Genomic DNA, 18,438 nt, shown 5'->3' on the forward strand with positions numbered 1-18,438 from the left:
GCAAGGAGGTGGTGATGAAAACTTGGCCCTCATCACCAAGACTAAGAAAAGAAAAGGGAAAGCGTACACTAAAGAAGGTAACAATTATGGAGGACATCTTCTCAAAAAGAAGAAAGACTTAAGCAGATCAAGTGCTTTGCTTACCATAACCAAGGTCACTATGCTTCTCATTGTCCAAAGAAGGAGAAAAGCACAGGAAAAGACTAAGAAAAGAAAATGGAAAGCATACATTAAAGAAGGTAACAATTATGGAGGACATCATCACGAAAAGAAGAAAGACTTAAGCAAGATCAAGTGCTTTGTTTACCATGAGCAAGGTCACTATGCTTCTCAATGTCCAAAGAAGGAGAAAAGCACAGGAAAGACACAACAAGTAGCAGTAGCAGCAACAACAAAGAATCAATTGAGTGAATTTGCAACAAAGCTTGAGAATGATTTTTCCCTTGTAGCCTATCTTTCTACCAGCACTATAGTTAGAAGTGCTTGGTACTTGGACATCGTCACATCACTGAAGCATGGGAGTTGTTCAGTCAACTTTCTGAGGATGAATCAGGGATCATTGTGGAGCTTGGCAATGATGCCTTGTATGCAGTCTAGAAGCAAGGAATCGTGCAGTTTCAGCTTGAGTCAAGAGGATCAATTGAGGCTTAGGAAGTGTCATATGTACTTGGTTTGAAGAACTTGTTGTCCATCTCAATTATGGAGGACAAAGGTTACACAATTACCTTCTCGAAAGGGCAAGTGTTTACATGCCCAAAGGGAGCTAATCCAAATGCAGCTTTGAGGACTGGAGTTACAAAAGGCAACTTATATAGGCCTTCACTCTATTCGAGGAGTTCAAACTCAAGTGGAGAATCTAGTAAGGAAGAAGACCAAGGTGTTGAGATCAAACACTGGGGATGAGTATATGTCAAATGAGTTTAGAGATTTGTGCAAGGATGTAGGAATCAAGAGGGAGAAGACAATTGCCTACAATCCGCAAAAAAATGGGGTTGCAGAGAGGATGAACATATCTATCATCAATCTATAGAGGCCATGATCCGTGATCAAAGTTTTCCATTGTTTCTATGGGTAGAAGCATGCAACAAAGCAGTATATTTACAAAATAGGAGCCCTCACAAGGTTTTGGAGGACAAGACCCCATAGGAGGCATTCACAGGGATTAAACCGGAGACTGTACATCTTAGGACTTTTGGTTGTCCAATCTATATTCATGTGCCTGTAGAGAAGAGGACAAAGTTGGAGCCCTCAAGTGAGAAGGGCATTTTTGTGGGATACAATGAAGAGTCAAAAGCCTACAGGGCCTTTTTACCAACACAACAGAGGACAGTAATGAGTAGGGATGTCAAGTTTGAAGAAAACTTGGCCTCCAAGAAATCTCATGATCCACCGACAATTGCAAAGGATATTTTGCAAGAGGATTCAAAAGGCGAGGAGTTCACAAACTTCTAGTACAAAGGACCAACCCCTTTTGAATTAGTTAGGAGGCCCAGATGGTTTGAGCAGACCTTGAGAGATGCTCGAGAACATGTTGAGGCTCCCAGAACCACATTCAAGGAGAGTAGCCATCTAAAGATGTTTCCTACGTATACGGCCTTGATAACCAACATCATACATCGTAGCCTTTCAGGTTTAAGGAGGTAGCTAGGCAACAAGTGTGGAGAGGTGCCATGGTGCACGAGCATAACTCCATCATGAAGAATGATGTTTGGGAATGTTTGCAAAGACTAGTGGGGAAGTCAATAGTGACTTCTACATGGTAGTTCAAAATCAAACATGTAGCAACTGGCAGTGTGGAGAAGTATAAAGCAAGATTGGTGGCCAGAGGATTCTCTCAAAAAGAGGGAGTAGACTACGAGGAAACCTAAGATCCTATTGCTAGATATTCTTCTAATTGAGTTGTTATATCCATTGCTTCAGAGTTAAGGTGGAGGATTCACCAAATGAATGTGAAGATAGCATTCCATTGAGAAAGAAATATATATAGAGCAGCCACCAGGGTTTGAGATACATGACAGAGAGTCACATGTATGCAAGCTTAAGAAAGCCTTGTATGGACTCAAACAAACTCCAAGGGCATGGTACTCCAAGATCGACGGCTATTTGCAAAGCATGGGTTTTACCAAGAGTAAGGTAGATTCCAACCTATACTTCATACTTGTTGGATCTAAGATCCTCATCTTGGTGCTCTATGTGGATGAATTCTTATAGGGGCAAAGAAGTTGATCACTGAGTGCAATTCAAAATTAGTAACAAAATTTGAGACAAAAGACATTGGGTTAATGCATTACTTTATAGGACTTAAGGTTTGGCAGAGATTGAGAGAGATCTTTCTTGGACAAGGTAAGTATACCCTATAAATCCTTTAGAGATTCAAGATGGAGAACAATAGATCAATGTCTACTCCAATGGTAACCAAATTGAAGAAGGTTGATTCTTCAAAGTCGGAAATGGTAGATTCTAGACAATATAGGCAATTAATTGGCTCATTGATGTATCTCATCAGCAGTCGACCAAACATTTGTTCTGTTGTAAACACCTCGAGTCAATACATGGTACAGCCAAGGAAGGTTCACTAGATCACAATAAAGCATGTGCTTAGATATTTGCAGGGCACGGTGGAGTATAGTTTGTAATACCTCTATGGAGATGGGGTAAAGTTGGAAGGGAATTGTGATTCAAATTGGACAGGGACTGATACAGATCGGAAGAATACTTCAAGGTGTTGTCCGGTTTAGGGTCAGCCATGATTTCCTAGTTTAGCAGGAAGCAAACCTCAGTAGCACTCAATTCAGCTGAAGCTGAGTACATGGCAGCCAATTTGGCAAGTTGTGAAGCAATTTGGCTTCGTAAGTTGCTTACAAGTTTATTTGATCAGAATTTGGAGCCTACTATGATTAATAGTGACAATCAAAGTTGCAGAAAACTCTTAAAGAAACCAATGTTTCATAATAGGTCAAAAAGCATTGAGATCAGATATCATTTCATCTGAGACGTGGTCTTGAAGGGAGCAATTAAGCTTCAGTATATTTCGATGGATGAACAAGTTGCACACATACTCACCAAACCCTTGGTAAAAGGGAAGTTTGTTTTCTTTCAAGACAAGCTTGGAGTGGTGGTGAATACCTTCTTCGCTAAGGAGTGTTGATAATTGTAGCTCATAAAGGTAAGTTAAACGCAGAGTTCAAATAGGACTCTACTTTGAGGAAGTAGAGTTCAAGTAGAACTCTACTTTATCCACCTAACTAATTAAAGTAGTCACCTAAGAAGAAGTGTTCAAGTAGGACTCTACTTTATGGAAGTAGACTTCAAGTAGGACTCTACTTTGTAAAAGTATACTTTAAGTAGGACTCTACTTTATGGAACTAGACTTCAAGTAGGACTCTACTTTTCACAACTGCTATATAAAAGGAAGCTAAGGGTTAAATAGAAGTAATTTTTCTCAAGAAGGACATTGAGAGAAAGAGAGAGATCCAATCTAGTAGTGTAAATCTAGATCTGATCTATTTACCTAGATACTAGATTTAAGAAATTAACAAGGTGGAGTTGATGATCAAGCTGCATCTAGTAGAGTCCAAGTCCTCCATGATTCCTTCCATTCATAGTTAGGAGCAGTTAGTTGAAAATAGTAAGTTCAACGGAAATTGAAGTGGAAGTTGGAAAACCAAACTATATTTTCATTGCACATTGTAAAGCCAAATCTAGAAGTGCAAGAAGTTGATATCCATTGAATAAATAACGTATTTCCGCTAAGTGATTAATGACAAATCGCATTATTTCATTGAGCAAGTATCCACAACTGAAGCAACCTTATGTCATTTCATGATCTTACTTTGCAAGCTTAGCATGAGAGATGACCTTTTATCAAGGGAGAATTGAATATTCAATCTTTCATCTCAAAATATTGGGCATTTGATTCTACATGCTGCAGTGGAACAAAACTGATATCAACACTAACTAGTATAGGGTACCAAATGATTTGCAGTAGATTGTTCAATTCTGAATAAGTCATGAAACCCAACATGATACAAGAGAAGAACGTGGACAAGGTCTGACAGACATAAACAAACTTTGTTGGTTGCTCAGGGTTCGAAATATCTTCAAATTGTATACCAGTGGAGCCCACAAAGATGTTTACAAGCACCACAGGGATGCCTTGCATAACCTGCAGGAATAATTTTAAATTGTGTTGATGGCTTGAAATGGCAAGGACGGAATTTCAGATGTCATTAAAGAATTCAGTGATTTCCACTCAACTGGTTTCCAAGATTTGGATTGGAGCAGCAGTAAGTTATTCAAATCAAAATAACATAACCCATACAGCTAACTCAATTTCCTTTAGGAATGCAAATAACTCCACCTTTACCTTAAATCATATTCTGAAATTTCATATAGAGGTCAACTAAAGTTTGGAGGTGTCAGCACTCATTTCCCCAAAGGTCAATATCGTAGCTTCATAGTTTACCATATTTCCAACCATGGCCCTTCTCAACAGTGCTCATGTCTTATGCATCAATCTCATTGTAAAATCATCAAATATCTCTTTTAGATTCTCCATTACCACGAACTTATACCAGATCCTTCACCCCCTTGGATTATTCATTACAGATGTGAAATTGATCACAGTCCTAAATTCTCATACTACAGTAAATTGTAAATAAGTGAAATCAAGAATATAATACTACAAAACTATACATAAAATGGTTGAACTACAAATAGTGGGAGCACTGTAGGTTTCTTCCATGTGATCTGTCAAATACCTGATTATAAAACTTTTCCGGACTTTCTTCTCGAAGCAAATGAATGTCCAGAGCAACCTTGGCATCACATCCAATTCCTGTTAAAACAGATACAACAGACATCATATTTTACAAAATCTGTTTTCAGTAAACATTAATTCAAAGTAACAAAAAGATGAGAAAAAGGGCATAAAAATAACATACCAAGGTAATTGTTCATAAATTTTACTTTAGTATCAAGGCCCTGCACTTTCTTCGACTTTCTTCTCTTTATAGTTACTCGCCAGCGATCAAGCATCGTAACAGCTGCCTTTTCTACATGTTGCAAAACCATGCCTAATCCACCCTGCCTTTCTACTGCACCAAGACCTCCTCCCCATGACAAGACTCTTGCAAGGTCATTGCCTGTACCTACAGGAAGTATAGCGACAGCTGGAGGAGATTCGTAATTTTGTTTGTCAATAGCATCAAGAACCCAAGCCACAGTACCATCTCCTCCACAAACAAGAACTCTGAAATGTGGTACTTGCCGAAAGAGGGCCAAACCCACCTCAGGACCTTGAGTTCGACTTAACTCACAAACCTGAAACAACATAGCATTATAAATAAAAAGTTACACTGAATCCTGAATTTCAGTTAAGATTATTAATCTCAAGTTTATTAATCAAGCATGTCCACGGATAAACAGAAGGATGGCATTAATACTGTTATAAGGTAGAAAAAGAAGAATCAGTTGCTTTTAGAACATGGAACACACATAATTTTAAAATTAGACTAGTTTTATGAGATTTCTTTGAGAAATAGTTATTCCATTTTCTTTTGTCATTCTTTCATTATCAACTTCTATGCCAATGTGCTGGACCCAGGCCTGGAGGCTGGTGCTGATGTGGACGGGTGCCTGCTGCTCCACGAAGGCCTTGTGGAGGTGCTCAAGAAGCACCTCCCAGGTCTGTGGATGCTTCTGGAGGCATTGTTCAATAATGTTGACAGCAGGAATTCACTCCATCATTGTGAAATCCATGCAAACAATCCGCGTGGAGCTATATTATCACTAAAATCTTCATCAAATGTGACTGCGGTTGGAGCTTTTGTTCTACATCAACTACGGTAATAACACAGGCGAATTTCATTGCAGTTCATGATGTTGAATTCAATGGGATCGATGGCTTCGTTGTCCATCTTGGTAATCAATTGCAGATGCTGGTTGTCTAGTAGAAAGTGTGATCCCCCTCAAAATCGAGTAATACGTTTTGTAGGTTGAAAGCTGCCGCTTTTATACTGTCAGGTCATGGGATCAAGATAGGGAAGTGTCATCCTGTAAATGCTCCAACAGAAGCACATGTACTACTTTGGAGATTTGCAATAAGATTTTAGAACTCCTTGATATGCCTGCAAACATAGCTTGAAAGTTGATAAGATACAAGCATGTTCCAAGTGAGAATGGGCATTCGAATATTGCAGAAGCAGTCTGTTCCCAAGAGGAGAAATGTTTAACATAGGCTTCATTTTGTTCTTTAATGGAAAATACTAGGCCATGGCACTTAAACATATTAGTCATAGTCCATGTACCATAAATCTAAAATCTAATTGGGGACAAATAAATGTGGCATTAGGTTTGAATGTAACAGCTGAGAATATAAAAAGATTTTGCAATCTTGTTATTAGGGGATCCTTCCTAAGAATCGCCTACAAGGGGAGCCAAAGATTTTACACGAAAAATTATCCAGTTGCGAAAGACGAGCTAAAATATAAATCTGAGAAAACTTACAAGAATGATGTGAGTTATCAAGAATTAGTATCATACTATGGAATGATTTATTTTTGTATATTTCTTGCATTTCTTTGCGCACACACACACACACACATATATATATAGATGCATCCAAAATCCAAAAAAAATATTTCATGCATCTGATTCTTGCATCCACATTCGCAACTTAGATCATATTCCAACTTTCTTTTTTTCATTCTTTCATATTCTCAGTAAGATTTAACACAAAACTAGACTTTCGCACAATCTGCTACTTGCAAAATTTCATATAAATATTGTTGAAAGTTTTATAGTTGTGAGAAAGAATATCTACCTGAGATGATACATCATGCTTTCTTGAGATTCATCTGTTGTTCTTTGTATGAAAAGACATGCGAAGAGACACGTGTGAAAATATGCAGGACATACAACATGCGAAGAGACATGAGTTTTGAAATATGAAGCACCTCGCATTTGGTAAATGAAAACTTTCGGTTATGATATGAAGAGTCTCTCAATTCAAGATATATACAATTGCTTCGTATGATGAGTGCTGTATGCAGTTAGAAGCATTGTACTCTGACCACTATTATTAAATTAAAGAGACATATTTTGGGTGTGGTTGGGTTTTTCCCCTCAAGTTGGAGGGTTTTCCCAGGATAAATTGTTGTCTTTCTGTGTCTTAGTGTTCTTTATTTTGTTTATTGTTATTTATCTTTATTTTTTAGAAAGACATTAACATGGTATCAGAGCGGGTTAGATAACAGCAAACACAGGAATTTCTCTTGTTCATTAGTTCATGCATTTATTGCAGATTGCAATGGATATTTTGTAGGCAATCTGTATAATTGTGGAGAGCTCTCTGATATTCTTCTACTTTGTTGGACTGTAATAATCAAGTTGGGTTATTATCTCTTGTTCATGTTTATTCATCCAGTTTGTGATCTGTTTCTTCAGCAGTCGAGATATTCTCTACACTGTTTTGTTCGAGTCTGTGCATTTATCTATTGCTGTGTTTGGTTGGAGTTTCAGTTTGAGCCCCAATTTTTCCTTGTCCATCAAAGGCCTTTTGTTGTTAACCTTTATTATAGACTTGTTGTATCAGACTATTTGTGTCTTGCTCCCTAAAAGTGCTATGTTCATGCAGTGGCATCTTCATATCTTTCTTTCTTTCATTGTCAGCCTTCTTTGATGAAGTTTCTTTCTTGCTATCGTGAGTGCATACAAAGATGCATGATCAACTGTTGGTATTCTATGGCTGCTTGTATTATTGTAACCGTGAACATCTTGTATGTGATCGCTTCTTCCTTCCATGTTGGGCAGTTCTATTTGTCAAAGGCTGTAATAGGAATATAGAAAATTGCAGAGGTGTGTGATTATCAGTTAGTGACTGCTTGGAGAGCAACATGTCTATGTGTCTATAGAGAGAAACATGTCTGTGTGTTTGGAGGAGAGATTATTGGAGGCGCATGGTTGGTTTAGTTTTTTATGAGTGGTATTTCCTGCGACATTGTGTGTATTCAGAGTTACATAGTGTGTGTGTAGAGATTTATTGAAATGAAGCTTTTGTATTGGCTTCTTCATTATTAGCGGGTCATTTTTGTGGCATTCACTATGGAGCTAAAGGCTCAAGTGACTCAATCGAAGGCTCTGTTGCTCAAGGGGTTCTTATGATGTCAATCATAGTTTTAAAAAACAGCAAATCCCGTCTTGATTCGTGATATTTCGCACGACTGTGAGCTGGCCATGTATATCATTCCAAATATCGGCATCATTAAATAGGATGATATCACCGCAGATAACAGTGAATATATTGCAAAAGAATGAAAAAGTGCATAAAAAACCATTGAAAATTCTTAGGTGGGTTCATTGAAAAGTCTTTGGTGTTTTAGGTCACGAAATAGTTGTTTTGAGGCCCAATGGCGACGTATTAACATTTCAACGCTCATTAAAATACATTCAACTCTCGCCGGCAGTTTGGTCTTTTCAACTCTCCAATCTGCATTTGAAATACATTCAACTCTTGCAGTTTGCAGTCGACGGCATTTGTTTGCATTTAGCTCGCAAGTTCGACCCCATTTGTCTGCATCTAAGGGCACTGTCTTACAACGATTTGGAGTCTAGAGTTTTCTTGAACAATTTGAAGTTTTCTTCAATTCCTGTAGGTTGCAGAGGTATGCTACTGTATTTTGTAAATGTTTTTTTTTTTGTTTTAATATATTTTCTCAGTAATTTTGTTTAAAATATATTTTATTTTTGTAAAATTTAAGTAATTAAAATTCTAAAATACATAAATACTATATTTTCATTTTTAAATTTTCTGTCATTCTGTTTTAAATTTTTTATTTTATATACAATATATAATTATTATTATTTAATATTTACTGTGATAAGTGATACCAAATTATTAATACATTATTTTAGATTTTCTATTATACATTAAAACATTTTATACTAAATTACTAATACTGTTATTTTCTGTAATTGTTATTCCAATATTTACTTTATTTTACAATTACTATTTTTAAGCAGGTTTATGATTAATAATAAATATATATTTAAATAGATTTTAATATATTTTTGATAGGTTTTATATATGTTAATAGATTTTGATCTATAACAGTATTTTAATAAATTTATAAAATATTAATTTGGTTTATCATATGCATTCTAATTATAAATCATTGCTTTTTTGCTAGGTTCTCAAAGTCTACCTATTTCTTTACAAGATGGTCGGTGGCAGAAGGAAAGATGCATTATGGAAATATGGGACCCCTGGAGAAATCAAAGGTCATGTCAATTGTATTTTTTGTCATAAGCATATGACTTCAGGCATAAGCCGATTGAAACACCATCTTGCAAAGATTCCATGCAATGATATTACACTATGTGAAACACGTCTGGAAAAGGCTACTCAAGAGGCTTTGACAAGCTTTAAAAATACGTACAAAATAAGGCAGCAAAAAGAGGACATTTGAGGCCATGGCAAACCCAATGGGGAGTTTTAATTCTACATGATCACAAATAGGTGAAGAGGCTGCTTCTTCAATTGGGCCTCAGATACAAGGACCGGGAAGTGGGTGTGGGTCTTTATCATAACTCTGGATTCCACGTAACACTCCTGGTGCTTAACCCAACTTGCTAGGCACTGCATGGAACAGAGAGATGCATGAGAAGACAAAGGTGATAATTACAAGATTTTGGATCCACAATGATATTCCCTTCAATGTTTTATGTAGTCCATATTGATATCAAGTGGTAACTTCCATTTATTTGTCTAATAAGGGGTTCAAGCCCCCAACTCCCTATGAGGTGAGTGGGTCATTGTTAGATGACAAGGTAAGAAACATTCGTCATCTTGTGGAAGAGCAAAGAAAAGTTTGGGAACAAAAACGTTGCACTATTATATCTGATGGGTGGACAAATGGTAGGAATAGGACACCCATCAACTTTATAGTTGCTTTAGGGGGGCAGTTAGTATTTCTAAAATCAGTTGATGCCTCTGATCAAGCAAAAAATGCAAAAAAATTGTGTAATATGTTGGATAAGGTGGTAATAGAAGTGGGAGTGGCTAATGTCATCCAGATTATGACTAATAATGTAGCTGCGTATGTGGCAACCAGTAGACTTCTGATGGAGAGACATCCCACATTGTTTTAAAGCCTTTGTGCTGCCCATTTCTCCCATTGCAAAGTACATCTACAATCATGCATGGTTCTTAAGTCTTATGAGAGAGCACACTAGTGGTAAGGATCTTGTACGAGTAGGGGTCACACACTTTGCTACTAATTTTCTAAACTTGCAAAGCATATCTGGGACATTGTTAGACCTCAAGCGTATGTTTCTTGATAAGAAATGGTTAGAGAGTCCTTATGCCAAGAAGCCTAAAGCAGAAAAGATTGTGAGGATTGTGTTTGATGCTAGCTTTGAAAAGCCAATGGAGGAAACCCTCAAAGTAAGTTTTCAAGTCTTCATGATGATTTAGTATTTAATTTTGAAATATTTTCATTGGCTGATTTTTGTATGTTTTATTATGTCCAGGTGTCAAAACTGTTGTTGAAGGTTCTACACACTGTGGATGGGGATTAAAACCCCATGGGGTTTGTATATGAGGCCATGGATTGGGCAAAAGAGGCAATTCAACAATTGCATAGGTCAAATGAGACCAAATATAGACCCATATAAAACATCATTGATCATAGGTGGAACCAAAAACTCTACCAACACATTCATGCAGCTATCTACTTCTTGAACCCCAAGTACTATTTCTCCAACACTTTAAAAACAAATGCAGAGGTTTAAATTGGCTTGGACACATGTATAAAAAGATTGGTTGCTGATACAGACCTCCGAGACCTCATACTTGATGAGTTGCAGAGCTACAAAAGGGAAGAGGAACCATTGTTTTCTTCTCCTAATTGCAAAGTAGGAGATACACCTTGCAGCCAGGTAAAAAAGAACATGTGTTTAGTTTTATCATACCATTTATTTTGCTCATTAAGTTTATTGGAAGTTTTACCACATCATAAATGATTTTTTTAATCCTTGCAAATCTATGGTGGGAAGATTATGGTGCCACAATGCCTAATCTTCAACAGCTTGCCATCCAAATTTGATAGCAGCCTTGTAATGCTTCTAGCTGCGAAAGAAATTGGAGTACTTTTCAGAACACACACAAAGAAACGTAATAGGTTGACTCAAAAGCACCTGAATGACTTAGTTTTGTGAAGTACAACCTTCTCTTGCATGAGAAGAAGGTGAAAAGGAAAGCTTTATATGAAGCACTAGACTTGGATGACATTGATCCATATGTAGCAGATTGGAATGCCCCTCTTGATGGTGAGGATGCAGTGGGTGAACCTTTATTTACAGATGAGCAGCTAGCTGAGTTTGAGATAGAGTTAGATGACTGGGATGTAGATGTGGCAGCATGTGAGAAGGAACATGAGCTTAGTCATCCATCAGAGGTTTATGTGGAGCATGTGGCACCTACTAGGCCACCTGTTGAGGATGTTACCACAGCAACTACTTCAACACCACTCACCTAGCAGCAGTGATCTCTTTTGAGTTTTACTCATAGATGCAATTTATGATTGCTATTTTTAGTTTTCATTGATACTGAAACTTGAACTTAATATGTATTCAAAAGTTGCAGTTTCATGGAGTTTGATTGCAATATGTATTGGATTTATTTATATTTTGATGTTATACAAGGTCACCGGGAGACGGGGAGACTTTGAGGTCACCGGGACTGGTACTGGTACCGGTACGGCAATTTTTCAAATAGGAGACGGGGGTACTTGGAGACGGCAATTTTTTTTTTATAAATTTTTTTTAATGTTTAAAGAGTCTAATACTAAAAGTAAATACAAAATTTGAAAATAGTAATACTGCAAGACTAAAGTAAATAATAATAGTAATGTCACATTAAAAATTAAAATAGACTCATAGAGTCAAGATTTCAAAACTCACATGATCACAATATTGTATCTCATAGAAATATTTGTTTTTCGAATATTGCATATGATCACCATCATATCAGATTGATAATCGCTGAGATTATCATTACATATTCAAATTTTAAATTCAAAAAAGTATAGTTTGATGCTGAATTGCCGATATGCAAATGAAAATGAACACTTTGTACAATAAACAAAAAACAGAAATATATCTAGTATTAGTATGTTGATGGTACTATCATCTACTCCACAAGGTTGTGATCATCCATCTCAAGGTCTTCAGCTATCATGCTCTCCAAAAAATCATCACTCCAAAAATATTTTAAATGATTTAATCATTTAAATTGTCAATGGTCTTAATTTTTGTATTAAAAACATTAAAATGAGGGCTAAAATATATAAAATTATTTAATATTATATTTTACATTTATATTTTACTAGGAGACTTTGGGGAGACTTCACTTTTTGGATTAGGAGACGGGGAGACTTCAGGAGACTTCGTCATGAAGTCTCCAACCTTTTTTGAGGTCTTCGAAGACGCGAAAAGTCTCCGAGACGTGACTTTTAGGGGGGAGACGGGTCTCCCGGTAACCATGATGTTATAGTTGTTTTTCGGTTTATGATTCTAGTACTATGTTAATCTACTAAGTTTGGTTGCTATGAATTACTTTTTAACTCAAAACTTTGCTTGATATATGGTAGATATCTCAAATCATTATAAGTTCTACAAATTTGGTGTCTGTGCATTTTTAAGAATATTTTAAGAAATTGTATATTTTCAAATGTTTGATAAAAGTGTCAATTTATTACCAAATTTTCACCGAGTTTTTGTCGATTCTGATATTTTCAAAAAATTTGGGTCGGTCGAGATATTGCCAATACCAAATTTTTAAACTATTGTGTCAATGTTACACCTTTATAAGAATGCCCTCTTGTTTTTCTCTAAATATCATCTTTCTAGCAATGTTTAGTATACTAGTTGGACAAGTCCATATTTTAGGTGACTCAATCGAAGGCTCTGTTGCTCAAGGGGTTCCTATGGTGTCAATGTTACACCTTTATAAGAATGCCCTTTTGCTTTTCTGTAAATATCATCCTTCTAGCAATGTTTAGTATACCAATTGGGCAAGTCCATATTTCCTATTGCTCAAGGGGTTCAAGTATCACCTAGAGGGTGTTATTCTTTGACTGCAATAAAGAGATAAGTAATTTACGATTATACATTTGAATATTTATCATAAATTTTAGGTAGTTAATTCATGCAATAAAATTGAGAATAGTGAATCATGTATGGTTCTAGTATTTAATAATCTCTATCAAATGCTTCCAAGACAAATCAGGAAGCATAAATATGATGAGAGATTGCATTCAGAGAGAGGTTGATTCCAAGAATTCAAGGAAGCCTATCAAAGGAGCAATGCGCTAAAGATGAATCTGAGACTGAAAATATATATTACATAAAGGGAATTCTTGATGAGCTGAAGGGGAAGGACTCCTTTAGGGTCACTAAAATTCAGAGGGAGCTTGTGTGGCAAATAAAGAGTGCCAAGCCCTTAGCAAAGGATCAGCAAGCTCGTGTAGCAGTGTGACTGCAAAAGATTCTTTTTTGGTTAAGCACTTAAGTCTTTTGTAATTTATTGTGATAATTTAGTTGTGATAATGCAGCCCCCTACTGAGAAGGAGTCTCAATATTCAATGTTCTTATTAAGTACTATAATGAGTTCTTCTCTGAGAGGGAGAAGTTCAAGGTGCAATCTCTTGTTAATGAGTTCTTCTCTAAGAGAGGTAAGTTTGAGGTATAGTCCCTTGTTAATGAGTTCTTCTCTACGATGGAGAAGTTTGAGGTGCAATCCCTTATTAATGAGTTCTTCCTTGTAAGAGAAGTTCAAGGTGAAATCCCTTGTTAATGAGTTCTTTGTGAGAGAAGTTTGAGGTAAAATCCCTTATTCCACCCGCTACAAGTAGGTATGGTAGATCCACCCTCTACGAGTAGGCATGGTGGAGATGCATTCTTCTCTGAGAGAAGTCTGAGCTTAGTTCCTCATCCCACCCTATGTGAATAGGTATGGTGGATCCACCCTCTCAGAGTAGCCATGGTAGAAGTCGTATGACTCTATGACATATTTTTCTTTTACTTCACCCTCTAGGAGTAGCCATGGTGAATGGTATGCTAAGACGACAATTTTATGTTGAGAAAATCTTCTGACATGCTATAAGATGTTTTTGTTTGGTGTTATGATCACTTAAAGAAATTCAAGGGTTGCGAAGTCCAACATCATATCCCATAAAAGCCTAACACTATCCCTTTTAGGCAAAAAAAGGGGAATTATAACCCTACGATTGTTTAGGTTATTTTCAAGAAAATTGATAAGATGCTTAAAGTTGGAATCATTTGCCCCATCCAACATACCATGTGGGTTACTAAAATTGTGCCTGTTAGAAAGAAAAATAGGGAAATCAGAATCTGTATAGATTTTTGCAACCTCAATCAAGAATCTTTGAAAGACAATTTTCCCCTTCCTAAAATGGATCATATTAACAAAAAGTCTTAGGATCGAAGATGATGTCCATGTTAGATGGATTCTCTAGCTATAATCAAATTTAAGAGGCGCTAGAAGATCAACATAAGACCACATTCACCACTTCCATTGTTGTATTTGCCTGTAACAGAATGCCTTTCAACCTTGTCAATGTAGGGGCTACATATCATAGAGCTATAAAGCTAACCTTTGGGGACCTGAAGAATAAGATAATTGTGTATTACCTAGATGATATTTTGTTTTCTCCAAAAAGAGCTAGACACCTACATGACTCAGATATAACAATACAAAGATGCAAGTATTTTGGTATTTCTCTCAAGGACATTGTTTCTAAGGGAAGAATAAGAATTGATCTAGACAGAGTTAAGGCTATTCAACAATTGCCTCTCCCACTATCCCAAAGTAGCACTAAATCTCTTTTGGTGAGGTAGATTTCCTTGGAACATTTATGACAAATTTTGCTGAACTCACTAAGCATATAGTAGAAATGATGTAGAATCAACCAACTTCAAATGGAATTCTGAAAGAAAAAAGGCTTTCCAAGATGTAAAGATTACCATAGAAGATGGTTCTACATTGGTTCATCAAGATTTGAGAGGGATCTCATCTTTTATTGTTATGCATTAAAACATGCCATGTCAGTTATCTTGTTACAAATGAATAATCCATGTCTCATTCGGAAGCATGCCTTTGAAGAAATATGAGCTAAAATATTCCCCCATGGAAAAGCATGCCTATGCAGTGGTGAAGACATTGAAGAGTTTCAGGTTTTAACATCGTTCACTCTCACTCTGCATTTTACGTCCCAAAATCTACAATTAAGAGTATATTGCCCCAACAAGATATTGATTGTTATAAGAGAGTTGCATGTGTAGCTAAATTACTATTTTGGTGAGAGGAAAAGGGCTGTCCAGACTGAAAGTAAATTAGAAGTTAAGGAAGGCCTACCACTAGCCTTGTTCACCTCTACTACTGATGAATGGTTTCCAAATGTCTCCTATCTACTCACATATAGAGACTGCCCTACACATTTATCCAATAAAGGAGAAACTTGAGACTAAAAGAGAATAATACCTGATATGGGAGGGAAACTGATACAAAAGAGGAGCAGATGAGACTTTCTTGAGGTGTGTAGACAAGGAACAACAACAAAAGTTGCTTTGAATTTTTCATGGTGCAACTTGTGGAGATCATTTTTCTTGCTCTGTTATTGCGTACAAGATCCTCCACCAAAAGTTCCATTGGCCTAATATTTTCAACGATACTTATGATTAAGCATCTAAACGTAAGAAGTGTGCATAGTTTGTTGGGAAACCCCAATCAGCGGCCTAACTGCTCAAGCCAATGGTGACCGAGAAGCCTTCTGAAATTGGGGGTTAGATTTCATTGGATAAATAGTTCCAACGCGGCATAATACTCATATTCTAATTGTTACCAATTATTTTACTAAGGGGACAAAGGATACTCCTTTTAAGACTACAACTTTGGAGGTAGTGATTGATATTATTATAGAAAATATATTGGCAAGGTTTGGAGTTCCTGAAAAGTTGGTAGTTGATAATGTGAGTAGCCTTTGTTTTCTAAGGTTACCCTTTTCTGCCATGATTATGGAATCAATCTGGCAACACTCCTCTGACTATTATCCTCGAGGGAACAGGAAAATTACGTCTAGTAATAAAAGCCTCTTGTCAATCATTAAGAAATTGGTTCATGACAATCAAAGGTGCTATAAAGACCTCCATGAACCTTTGTGGGCTGACAGAATCACATATAAGAGAGCCATCAGAATGTCTCCTTTTCAGTTGGCATATGGGATTGATTGTGCACTACCCATTCCTCTCAAGTTGTCAGCTTTAGACTTGCAAAAGTATATAAACGATGAAGAGTTCCAATCTTCATTGAAGAAAAGGGATATTTATTGAAGCAAAGGGTCATGAATCTAAATAAACTGGAAGAAGAACGAGATAAGGTAGTGGATATAATAACAATGCATTAGGAACAACTTGTTGCCTAGAAAGTTGAGATATCTTGTCTAGATTGGTAGCAATTCGAAATTGTTCATGAACAGATCAGCAAATGAATCTGTGTCTTCTTCACAACAAGGAATTTCTGAAGACATAGCAACTGGTGTTGTAGATGAGTCTGACTTCTTAGATGACAAACTGAGTAGTGATACTATGATGATTCTTCAACAGATCAGCCAAGTGCTCTTGGTGACTTGGAGCTTTTATGAAGTTTTATAGTCTTGACTTTTTATTGTAATCTTTTGACAAAAAATCATATTTGTACTCTTGATGATTTAGAGTTTTTTGAAGTTTTGAAGTTCTGAAGTCTGAGTTGTTGATTGTATCTGTTTGACAAAAAACATCTTTATAATTGTGATTTCACATGTTTCTTATGGTTTATATTTTAAAAATGTGATATCTTTTTATACTGATTTGAAATCTATTTTGTAATTGTTGATGTTCTGATAGCTTCGGTGGATGACAAAACCTTTGGGAAATATACATATATATTCTCTAATATGTATATTTATATTTAATATTATTACAATAAAAATATAATGATATATATATAATTATAATTATAATTATAATTGTCATTATGTTAATTATATGATAATGAATAGATATGTCCCATGAAAGGACATGTATCTTCTTGTTTTACTCTCTAAATAAATGGAAGAGGTCGCTGCCTTTGGAAAACGAATTCCGAATAGGCAGTGCTATTGCATTTGCAGCAATACTCATAACTCAACATGGCATTAGAGCCAAGTTGCAAATGTAAGAAGCATTGATACTTATTACTACTTGCATTGAAGTTAATATATGGTGTACAAATAAATCAACAGAGAATAAGGTTATTTCTTAATATGATCAAGTTTAAATCTCGGGGTATTCAGGTTGAAGAGTTTATATTGCCAATTACATAAAAGGTCTTGCTTCATATATTCTCTAGAATTTGATCGATTCACAAGTTCTAGAGACTTTTATTTGCATTGATTTCATGGGTGTCAAATTTATGGCTGGTCAAATCATATTTTGAAATATCAATGTCTATCATAGGAAGAAAATAGAATACCCATACTCTACATAGACAAGTACAAAACGTGCCCAAGGATATCACGATTCATGACAAAGTAATCTAGTGGGAGTTTATGCTCAGCATCGAACAATAGGTGAAAGAACAAAAAAAAGAAAAAATCTAAAAATCCAATGCAAAAGAGGGCATTGAATACTGATGAAATACATGGCATCAAGTAAATGGATTAATCTGGTCCCACGACATTACCAACTTACACAATGTAAGTGAGTACAGGTGCATTGATATCATCACCGCGGAATACATGGAATGTGGTTTCCTTAATAAGTACTATGTGTTTAAACCCACCTAGCGATCAATCATACTTTCATTCATTGATATCGCTATGAGTCAATCATACTTTCATTCATTGATATCGCTATGAGTCAATCGTACTTTCATTCACCGATGTAAACTATTGTCCATGTCAGCCGTTACTGACAACATTGGAGTGTGAAAACAGGTCAAACACATGAAGAAGTATTATGGCAACACATATAGCCATGATGGCAAAGTACATGGAAAGTCAACCCACTAAACAAAATCATACAAAAGATAAAACTACAGCTCGGTGGTGGGCCCACCCACTATTACAAGGGTGTCCAAGTGTGATCGGCGAAGTATTAAAAATACAGCAACTCATATGGGGAAAGAAACCACTGCATAGCAAGTGAAATTAGTAGCAATACATCAAAAGTCATGCCAATGACATGTCACACCATTTAGTTGGCAGTAAGGGTAATTATAGGAATATTTAGCTTATAAAGTTAAGGTAATGTTGGAGAAGTATTAATTGTTTATTTCCTATGAATATAAGTATATATAATAGGGACAATTGATTACCTTAGATTATTATATGTGGCATTAAT

The 18,438-nt window shown here is 36.1% G+C and overlaps 1 protein-coding gene across 4 annotated transcripts in view; it reads right to left on the reverse strand.

Moving 5' to 3' along the window:
* The window catches only part of DGK1 (diacylglycerol kinase1), a 126,438-nt gene that overhangs the window by 93,368 nt on the left and 14,632 nt on the right, over nucleotides 1-18,438 (reverse strand). For all 4 annotated transcript variants that reach the window (XM_089832685.1, XM_089832683.1, XM_089832684.1 and 1 more), the window contains exons 3-4: nucleotides 4,944-5,322; nucleotides 4,761-4,837 (exon numbers count right to left, since the gene is read on the reverse strand). In XM_089832685.1, coding sequence (XP_089688811.1) covers nucleotides 4,761-4,837; nucleotides 4,944-5,322 — 456 coding nt within the window. The remainder of the gene's footprint in view (nucleotides 1-4,760; nucleotides 4,838-4,943; nucleotides 5,323-18,438) is intronic.

Source organism: Cupressus sempervirens, chromosome 5 (genome assembly GCF_028749045.1).
Source record: "Cupressus sempervirens isolate cs-2001-9-10 chromosome 5, ASM2874904v1, whole genome shotgun sequence".
In the NCBI taxonomy this organism is placed as follows: domain Eukaryota; kingdom Viridiplantae; phylum Streptophyta; class Pinopsida; order Cupressales; family Cupressaceae; genus Cupressus; species Cupressus sempervirens.